Here is a 10,391-nt window from a genome sequence, read left to right on the forward strand (position 1 = left end):
TTTATGCAGGTTCAGTGCCGTGGTTTTCTGTAGGTATGACTGTATGCATGTATATAGGCATGCTAACCTAATCAACGGTAAAAAATAAACCCTGTAATAATAGGCAGAATGGTGTGTGTATGTATATATGCATATATATATATATATATATATATATATATATATATATATATATATATATATATATATATATATATATAATGAACCGTATCCATGTTGACAAATGTAGTAAAGGTATGAATGAGACGGGATATCTTCACAATACAAGAGATGTATTTAATTGTTTTCGATTACGTCTTCATCAGAAATACATGTATTTCTGATGAAGACGTAATCGAAACCGATCAGATACATCTCTTGTATTGTGAAGATATCCCGTCTCATTCAAACCTTTTCTACACACACACACACATATCTCTCTCTCTCTCTCTCTCTCTCTCTCTCTCTCTCTCTCTCTCTCTATATATATATATATATATATATATATATATATATATATATATATATATGTGTGTGTGTGTGTATGTGCGTGTGTGTGTGTGTGATATATATATATATATATATATATATATATATATATATATATATATATATATATATATATATTTGCGCGCGCGCGCGCGCGCGCGCGTGTGTGTGTGTGTGTGTGTGTCTGTCTTTATGTATAGACACACGTTTACATACAAATATGTATACATACAAATATATATAATATATATATATATATATACATATATATATATATATATATATATATATATATATATATATATATATATATATATATATACATATATATATATTTGTGTGTGGGGGGGGGGGGCAAAATTTCCACTGGCTTTTTTCCATCCCCCTTTCCGCCTCTACATTCTCCTTGGGTATTCTCATTCGTACCTCGTTCCTTAGGAAAATAAACGCAGAAGACTGTCAGCATTTTATTGTTAACATAAATAAATTACATAAAACATTTTACAAATATACACTTATATACACACAAACAAGGACCACCAGCCATAGCACAACTAAAAAGCGTAAGTATATATTATATACACACGAGCCTGACACCAGTCTGGGGGACGCCCTCGCTGTGCCAAGTCACTCCAGTTATTGAAATTGTCATTCTTAAGGGGTGAGGGATACATTACTGAAAAATATTGGCATGATTCAACATAACAGCTTACACGCGTAAAACATAATTAACAACGTTAGTAAATAACAGAGATTCACGAGATTATAAAGATGTTAGCACCACCTGCCTACCATCTGTGCACCTGTCGCCGTCTGCGGGAGTTAGCGAAGAGGAAGTCATTGACAAACACCTGCATTGAGACAGTGGCATACAGGTGTTCGTTAATCACTATGGAACTTCACCGTTGCGTTGAGTTTCCTTTTTTTTTTTTCTAAATTTCAAGTCGAAAAATTCCAAAATGCCCGAGCTTTTTTTTCAAGTCGATACACAGTTAAATTCATCCCATCTTTTTCTATACGTAATGATTATGATTACCTTGCTGTATTTCCTATACCCACAGCTGTGTAACAACGTAAAATAGTGGAGTCTAAAATATAGCTGAACCAAGTATCGTGGAATGCTACAGACTCCATGGAATAGCCAGAGGAATACGATCGGTGGAACTTCGGTGCCGCGAGAGCTTGCGAAACAATCCCACTTCGAGCAGTTTCCGCCCTGCCTGCCGCACAGGTGAGAGGTGCACAAGTTAGGCCTAAGAAAGTAACCGGAAATCGCTTACTCATTGTCAGGTATTCCCAGATAAAGCTTATCAGTGACCTGTGACGTACAGTACACACCATATAAAAATGTTTCGTGTCTTGGAGTGATAAACGAGTTCTTTATACACAGAATAAAAAATGGCTCGACACTTCAAAAGCCTGTGAAAAAACGCAGAATTATCTCTGCCAATACAAAGAAGACACGTCATTTGAATTTAACGAATAAAATTATGAGAGATCTAGTCAAAGAGAAATAGTCACTGGAATTTTAATTGGATTGTAATATCACTTATTTGTGACTTTAAAAAACATTGATTTTACACATTCTGACAACACTGAATTCTATGATGAAGTCTCTTCTGCGCCCATACATAAAAATAACAATACATAAAGATAAAAATAAGAAATAACATATTTTGAACATCATAATCTTGCTTTGGTATTAATTGATTGTTGATTTTAAATGTCATGAACCTTCATATATAAAAAATCGAAACCCCTACCAATAAATCAGGTTTTATGCTCTTCTGATTAGTGGTTTAATAGTAATCACACAGAGCGAAACAAAGTAAAAGACAAAGGTATTAATATAAACTATATGAAGAGTATTTTTTCCCCTTCTAGATATTATTTTATGAGTATCATTTTATACATCCTAAATGGTATTCCTTTTACAACCGCATACAATTCTAATATTTCTTATCGAACTTTTATGAAATGCGACTTTCTCTCAGAAGAAATTCTTACGGTCATCGTTCGACAACAGACACCTTCTAAATAACTCTAAACCTTGTCATGCTTAAGTATGTATGGCACCTATCAAAAACCAAAAAAAAAAGTATGAGATCTAAACTCCTTTTAATAGTATCCCTAAACCGTTTTGAATGTGAGTACAGATTCAGACACTTGCCTGCCTTTGAATCCGCTAAAGTTTTATACGTACCCAAAGCATTACTCATTATATACACTCGAACAGCTAGTTAGACGAAAACAATAAGAGTCTCTCAGATGCATTCACAATAGTCTCTCACATCAAAGGAAGGCTGGATATCCAACATTTCGATTCCTTATGTATTTCAACCATGCAATTCTTTTTCGTCCATATAATCGTGTAACACTAAGGTATTTCTTCTTCTTTTTCTCCTGAATTTCCTTTTTTTGTAGTAACCTTCAAGTCCACGCCATGGCTGCAGTTGTTTCAGATAGGAAGCATATACGATTTCAAGAATCACTCAAGCAGTTGCCTTCCATACCACCTGACACTGCATGTGACCGTGATATATCTCCATGTGTTTCAGGAATATATTTACCTCCTTAAAAGGTAGTACTGATTAATAATGATCATAACAATAATGATTATAATAACAATGATAAGAATAACAATGATGATAATAATAACACTAACGATAATAATGATAATAATAATAATATCACTAATACTAGTAGTAGTAGTAATAATAATAATAATAATAATAATAATAATAATAATAATAATAATTAATAACAATAATTATTATCATGAAAATGAAAAACTAGTCAGAAAAACAAGACCATCAACAGTAATAATCAAAAGCGATAATGACAATAACATCAACATCAGATAAAAAAACAGCCTCATTCTCGCATTCTTCTTCGCTCTCTCCATGATTAGATTTCTTCACTTGTCTAGGGCGCCACACGAGCCCGATCATAACGCTTCGTCCCCAGGGTAGAATGGACGGCTGTAGGGGTTGTACGGATGGCCGTTATGACCGTTAGGAGGGTTTAACGGCTGGGCGTCGTCGGCGATGCGGGCGCGATGCTCCGGCCGGTGGCGCTTGAAGTACCCGCACTGTAGGGGGAGGTGCAGGGAAACCGTAATAATAACAAAAAAAACAAGGAAAGGAAAACATAATGATAGTATGAGAAAGAAGATAAAATAAAGCAATAGTATTCATTGATCAAGCACAGGTTTTTAATTGGTCTTTTTCCCTACTAATCCCGCTGCTGGGGAGGTGCCGGGAAACCGCAATCAAAAGCGATGTAAACAATAATGACAAAAAAAAACTGATCAAGTAGATATTCTGAAATGTCTTTTTTTTCCTTTAAAGCAGCCGCACTGTGGGTAAGGTGCAGGAAAACGATAATAAAAAGGCCGAAATAAAAGGCAGTGATAACATGAGGAAAAGAGAATATTTACTGACAGAGCAAGTAGTTTCAAGGAACTTTTTTTTTCTAAGTGCCACTTGGAAAAGAAACAAGATAGTGTATTAAGGAAGAAGTAGGTGTGAAGGAGATTTATACACAGGAAAACCTACTAACAACACTATGGTCAGATTCAGAGAGGGTAAAATCTACTTCTATTAGAAAAAATGGTTGAATAATTCAGCTACTAAAAAAACTAATACAAAAGATTAGATATAAGAGAATATCAGTCTGCAAAAAATATATATATGGTGCATCAATAGGGCATTATGGATGTGCTATTAGCTCGGGTACTAATCCTCCCGTACCGATAAATTAAGGCAGAAACCAAATCTGAAACTCCACACTCATGCACCAAACAACGTACTGTGAAATGAATAGCGGAAGAATAAGTTGACAAAATGAAATTAAAGAAAGGTTTAGGCAGAGGCACACTGAGGCCGTCTCCGCTTGAAGAATCCCAGCTGCAAGGAACGGGAAGAACAGGGGTCAAAATTCAGATTTGGAAGGTGTGTTCTTATACACATATCAATTTTGATCTGATGGTATACTGTGCAATTCATCTCATGGTTGATATCAGATGGTGTTAACTCCTATCCAGGCTTATATTTTTTATGTTATTCATATTCAGGATTATTTCGTCGTTCTAGGCTGGAGCGTGTTGGCATCGTCATTTTAATCCATCATCAAAAGAGTTACGTTAGCCATGCACGCGGCCACGGGGGTAGAGGTCCCGTTTCCTCCAGTGTTCAAATATGGCATTAGTTAAAACGAGAAAGAAAAAGAACAGCAAGAAGACTGGCTCTCGCACCGAAGGACCGAAGAGATTCCCTCAACATGGGAGTCATCCCGTTATGGCAACAGTTACTAGTTTTTCCTTGGTATGACAAAATCACAGCTCTAGGAAACCCACAAAGGCCCTTCCGCAGAATGCTTACCTTCCACAGGATGAGGATGATGATAAGGAGGATGAGGACGCCCGCCATCGTGGCCAGGACGATGACCCACCAGGGGATGGGCGGGGCTTCGTCCAGGGACTTCGCAGGCGACACGTGCGTCGTGACGTCCAGGTCGCGTATCTGGGGAGAAGTAGTGTCGGATGGAGAAGATGAAAGTTGAAATTAATAATCATGGGATCCATTGGCACTAATAATCATCACATTTTTTCCTTTCTATCGTCGCACCATCAGCATTGTTATCACACGTAGTAAAGTATAGCTAAAAATCAAATTAACGAAAAAAGAGCATTTCTAATTTCGTTTCGCCTTCTTACCGGGAGAACCTCTGGCATGACGCCATGCGGCAGGGCCTTCACTCTGGCCAGCATGCGACTGGTGATGCTCACGTCGTCGTACGGGTACTGTTGTCATGGGAGGCAATCCAGGTGGTCAGCCACATCCGCAGCGGATATTTTCAAAGAGTGGAGGAACAAAGTTAAGTTAGTAATTTAGTTTATTTCTGTCTGAAGGTTTACAACTTATTCTCGTCCGGCTGGTCTCCACTATTGTTGACGAAAGACATATTGTCTAGGTGAAAAAGTCAGAATAAGAGAGAGAAAACTAATTAATTACTGTCTGCCATGTAACTGAATCGAGACATGATTCCATACATGTGTAAAAAATGTAATTTAAACCGATGTGTAACTGTTAGGAACGATGAAGAGGCTAGCACTGCTTATCTGGAAATACCAGTGAATGATTTTTTCAACTTGCTTCTAATCTGATGAAATATTTCAACAATAAAAAAAAAGAAAACGTCCTCATTAGCTATGTGTTATGTTGTATTTCTTCACCAACAAGAAGAGCATGCACTTGGCTGCACCTGAGCTGCGGTCACATGCCACCTTAAAACTAGAGAAAGAGAGGGAAAGGGGGTGTCAATGCCCACCATAGACTACGAGGGAGAAGAACAGATGTTTCGTGTAACACCTGCAGAGTAGACCAGTAACGTCTCGAGTTAATTGTAATGTTACGTACTGTTATTAGACCAAAAATTGTATCTACTTCATCTGCTACAAAAACACCATCACCGTTAACAAAAATAAAAGTAATACTTTCACGTTAAAATAAGTTCATATTTCTCGATGTCGTGAAAATAATAACATAAAAACGACAGCATCCATTATGTAATCATATTTAAGGGTCTCTGATATTTAGTAAATTCTCCCGGTGCCATGAAAACAAAACTGCTATGCAAACACTAATACACATCTATTCAAGATATTACATACAGCTCCCAAAATCTGAAATGATCTTTCAATGACAACTGGACAGCTAATAACAAAACCAGCCATCGTCTGCTCTCCTTCAGCTAATGTTTTTATCTTAAGAGAGTGACAAAAGAGCTCTCTGCTACTTGTAAGCTGTTGGCAAGATTCCTTTATTGGGGATGAGATCTCTGTCTACATGTGTGATAACAAAAAGTGACGCTGTATTCACCTATAGAGTAATAAAGAAGGGCATGGTATATTCGCCAAGAAAAATAATGAGAGCGAGTAACCATACTCCCTCTTATCATTATCTCTCATCCTTATTCCTCTTATCATTAACTTCCTCCTGCTGTATAACAAATTACATCGAGGTTATATACTGAACGGTTAATAACACAGAATACGATATAGTGGCGTTAGGGAGTAAATGCACCAATCAGCCGACCCTTCTACGATCATTAATACACAACAGGGGTGTTATGTGAACGACTTGGTTACGGTGAAACTACTGTTCAGTGACTCGCGTATACTGTACCAGGCGACGTACCGAAGCGTCCTGGAAAAGAAGATTAGAATGAAGTCACATGGGCTCGACTGCTCTTGTTTCTTTGTTTATTGTTTTTTTTTTCCAGAGGCGTGTTCGTCTGTTCGTGTTTGTCTGTTGCTTCAACACGTTAGGGTACTGTTTTCGAAAGGCTGCTCTCGTGTAAACAGTGCAGTGGAATGTTTTTTTGTTTTTTTTTTGAACGTGTATGGATATTTTTTTGGAGCATTTAGAATATTATTTGGGAAATACCTGAAGCTAGTAAATAGTGTTCCCGTATGCGTATTGGCGTGTCTAGGCACGTACGACTCACTCACTCACTCACTCACTCACTCTCTCTCTGCAATGCGCACACGTGTGTTCGAATATGATTAATAAAGAATACGCAATCTAAATGTCAAACTCTCATTTTCGCAGCAAGCAAGATGACATAATTATTTCATTTCGACAGAACCAATTGCTCTCTCCTCCGCAGCCCATTTTTACACATGATAATAATCCAACAAGTTTCGCTTAAGTGGCTATTTCTATCTCAAAATCCCAGTTTCTTCCCCAGCTGTTGGTGAGGCAATCGCTTCGTGCGGATTAGGCAGGAATGTGAGCCAAATCCTGGAGGGATCTTCTATACGTGCGATTAGTCTTGCTTTCCGTCTCATATGTATTCATTTATTCATTTATTTGTTCATGTATTTTTTTACAATTTTGTTATAGATCGTGCAAATGATTTTTAAGATGAAATTAATACTGTGCATATGGAAAACAAAGAAAAAAACTGCATTATATATTAAGCTTGTACCACTTACATTTGCATTAAATTATTTAATTGCCAATATCAACATTAGCCTTACCATCATCTTCAACACTATCATATCACATCAACAGTAATATCATGTGTTCTGTTCTTGATTATCAACAATATATCTACGTTATCAAAAGCTCCCAAACAAAAGCCAACTGAGAGAAAAAAAATGCTCAAAATAAGGACGTTAACGTTTATTCATAATCACAAAGAAACTCGCTAGGAAAAAAGCCAAGAAATTCCACTGTTCCAAGCATATGAAATTCAAACTCATTAGTTTATACAATTCAACATTGCTCAATTTCTAATTAAATGCATTTGTCCTGCCATTTTCAGCGTTTTACAAAACAATCCTGTCTTATAATTTTCTGTAACTTAGTATATTGTCTTCTTTCCGCTAAAAATAAGGTCCATCTGCTCGCCCCCCCCCCTCCCTCACTATGTTGATGAGATGAGATGAGATGAGATGGAGAAGAGATGAGATGGAGAAGAGATGAGATGGAGAAGAGATGAGATGGAGAAGAGATGAGATGGAGAAGAGATGAGATGGAGAAGAGATGAGATGGAGAAGAGATGAGATGGAGAAGAGATGAGATGGAGAAGAGATGAGATGGAGAAGAGATGAGATGGAGAAGAGATGAGATGGAGAAGAGATGGAGATGAGATGAGATGAGATGAGATGAGATGAGATGAGATGAGATGAGATGAGATGAGATGAGATGAGATGAGATGAGATGAGATGAGATGAGATGAGATGAGATGAGATGAGATGAGATGAGATGAGATGAGATGAGATGAGATGAGATGAGATGGAGAAGGAGAAGGAGAAGGAGAAGGAGAAGGAGAAGGAGAAGGAGAAGGAGAAGGAGAAGAAGGAGAAGAGAAGAGAAGAGAAGAGAAGAGAAGAGAAGAGAAGAGAAGAGAAGAGAAGAGAAGAGAAGAGAAGAGAAGAGAAGAGAAGAGAGAAAGAGAGAAAGAGAGAAAGAGAGAAAGAGAGAAAGAGAGAAAGAGAGAAAGAGAGAAAGAGAGAAAGAGAGAAAGAGAGAAAGAGAGAAAGAGAGAAAGAAAGGAAGAAAGGAAAGAAGAGGAGGGGGAAAGGAGATGAGTTTCTGATTCATCGACACCTTCACTGACAACAGCAGCGGACTGCCCTGTACTATCTACCTCTCGCTGACCCCACTTCCTCGCCGCCCTTCACTTTCACGGACTCATTCAACTAAACTTTACCAATAGTACGAGAACTCCTGGCGCTGACAGACGTATTCCGTGCTTGAAAGAAAGCTGTATTATAATTCCCATTAAAGAAACGATCAAAAATTGACAGGGGAAGTTGAGGGGGTGTGGGGGGGGGGGGATGACGAGCCAATTCATAAAATGAAATAAGACGAGAAAAATTCAGAAACAAACTTCTGAAATGAATGGAAAAATTTCACCGACATCCAAAAGAAGATAATAGGCATGAAAGATAAGCATCTGAGAGTGACTTCTGATCCGGAAAAAAAAGAAAAGGAATTTGCCGGTTGTTGAAACCCGCGATTTCTGAAGCTTACCTCGATGAGGGTGTCCAACACAAGCCTGGAGCGCACGTAGATGTAGTGGATGTCACCGTCCACCAGCGGCCCGACGGTGCAGTGGATCTTGGTGCATTCGGTGGGGCCGCAGGTATTGATCTATTGGCAGGGAAGGAAAGAGTACATAGGTAACCGTGCGTCCTACTCGCTTCTAGGTTATAATTGTCGTTCTAAAGATATTGCTTTCCACTTTCAACTGACAACCATCGTCATTATTGTTATTATCAGTTTTCAAATACGCATTTTGCAGTAAAATACCCTTCCAGTGAGCAAATGCTGCCTTAACTAGAAAATACGTCTCTACGATGTGATATGACACAGACTCGGCTCTGCACTTCCTTTCTTCTGCACTAAACGGCGCAAAGGTTCTTCAGCAGCCTCAGCCGCCCACTCACCTCTTTGTCCCAGTCGAGGGCGGGTTCCGCTTGGCGGGTGCGTCGGATGAGTTCGTCGTCGTCGTCAGAGGAGGAGGAGGAGGAGGAGTGGCCGTACGAAGAGGAGGACGAGCTGTAACTGGTCCTCGTGCGGGTGGAGGAAGATGTGGAATAACTCGAGGACGACGATGAAGACGAACTGCTGCTGCCGCTGCCACTTCCATCACCGCTGCTGCTGGAGTAGTAAGTCGTCTGCGAGGTGGAGTAGGACGACCCGCCACTCGCCGACGCGCCTCCTGCCGAAGCCTCGCCGGTCGCCGAGGACTCCGAGTAGCTCTGTTCCTCCGCCTCGTGCTCGCTCTCCTCCTGGCTTTGCAACTTGAGCAATTCTAGATTCACTTCCCTGTCGATCAGCTGTTGAAGACAGAGTAACATATTAAGAGAAAAGTCAAGGAAATATATTTGCGTGTATCCACTCAGCGTCTAGAACCATGGCCTCTTTGAGAATAACACATTTTGTAATAATAACATTCGGTAAGAATAAACAAATAAATAAGCATCAACCAATGGGATAATCCTAGCCCTTACCGTGAGACCAAGAGGGTTGACGTCGGGCACGTGCGAGCACTGAACGGGTCCTGTGACGTAGGGCTGTTCGAGCAGATACAGGAGGTAGTTCCCTGTGGAAAAAGAGGCGTCGTCGTCAAAACAAGTAATACGCAAACACAAGACAGGAACCGCAATGAGGTAATCTCCCTAACTTCACTGTTAAAGCGAGATGTAAATATAAGAAACTCGAAAACATGTGAATCCAGGAAACGAAGAAATGAGTGTGTGGGGACGGGGGACGTGTCTTCAACGACGAAGCACGTATTTACATCCGTATCCTATATCATCAATCGATAGACAGTAAGGAATCAAGAGCCAGATTACTGCAGCTTTCCGAGTAAACCGCAATAAGAGGCTATACAAGACTGTGACC

At 39.2% G+C, this 10,391-nt stretch overlaps 1 protein-coding gene across 4 annotated transcripts in view; it reads right to left on the bottom strand.

Moving 5' to 3' along the window:
* Nucleotides 1-922: 922 nt before the first annotated feature.
* LOC113800203 (integrin alpha-PS2) overlaps nucleotides 923-10,391 on the bottom strand; it is a 373,572-nt gene continuing 364,103 nt past the window's right edge. For 3 of the 4 annotated variants that reach the window (XM_070113527.1, XM_070113528.1, XM_070113526.1), the window contains 6 exons: nucleotides 9,998-10,089; nucleotides 9,431-9,823; nucleotides 9,015-9,134; nucleotides 5,186-5,272; nucleotides 4,851-4,991; nucleotides 923-3,559 (listed from right to left, as the gene is read on the bottom strand). In XM_070113527.1, coding sequence (XP_069969628.1) covers nucleotides 3,416-3,559; nucleotides 4,851-4,991; nucleotides 5,186-5,272; nucleotides 9,015-9,134; nucleotides 9,431-9,823; nucleotides 9,998-10,089 — 977 coding nt within the window. In that variant the 3' untranslated portion in view covers nucleotides 923-3,415. Of the gene's footprint in view, nucleotides 3,560-4,279; nucleotides 4,377-4,850; nucleotides 4,992-5,185; nucleotides 5,273-9,014; nucleotides 9,135-9,430; nucleotides 9,824-9,997; nucleotides 10,090-10,391 lie in introns of all 4 variants that reach the window. The other variant, XR_011398111.1, reaches the window with a different exon arrangement.

This window comes from Penaeus vannamei, chromosome 34 (genome assembly GCF_042767895.1).
Source record: "Penaeus vannamei isolate JL-2024 chromosome 34, ASM4276789v1, whole genome shotgun sequence".
NCBI classification, from domain to species: domain Eukaryota; kingdom Metazoa; phylum Arthropoda; class Malacostraca; order Decapoda; family Penaeidae; genus Penaeus; species Penaeus vannamei.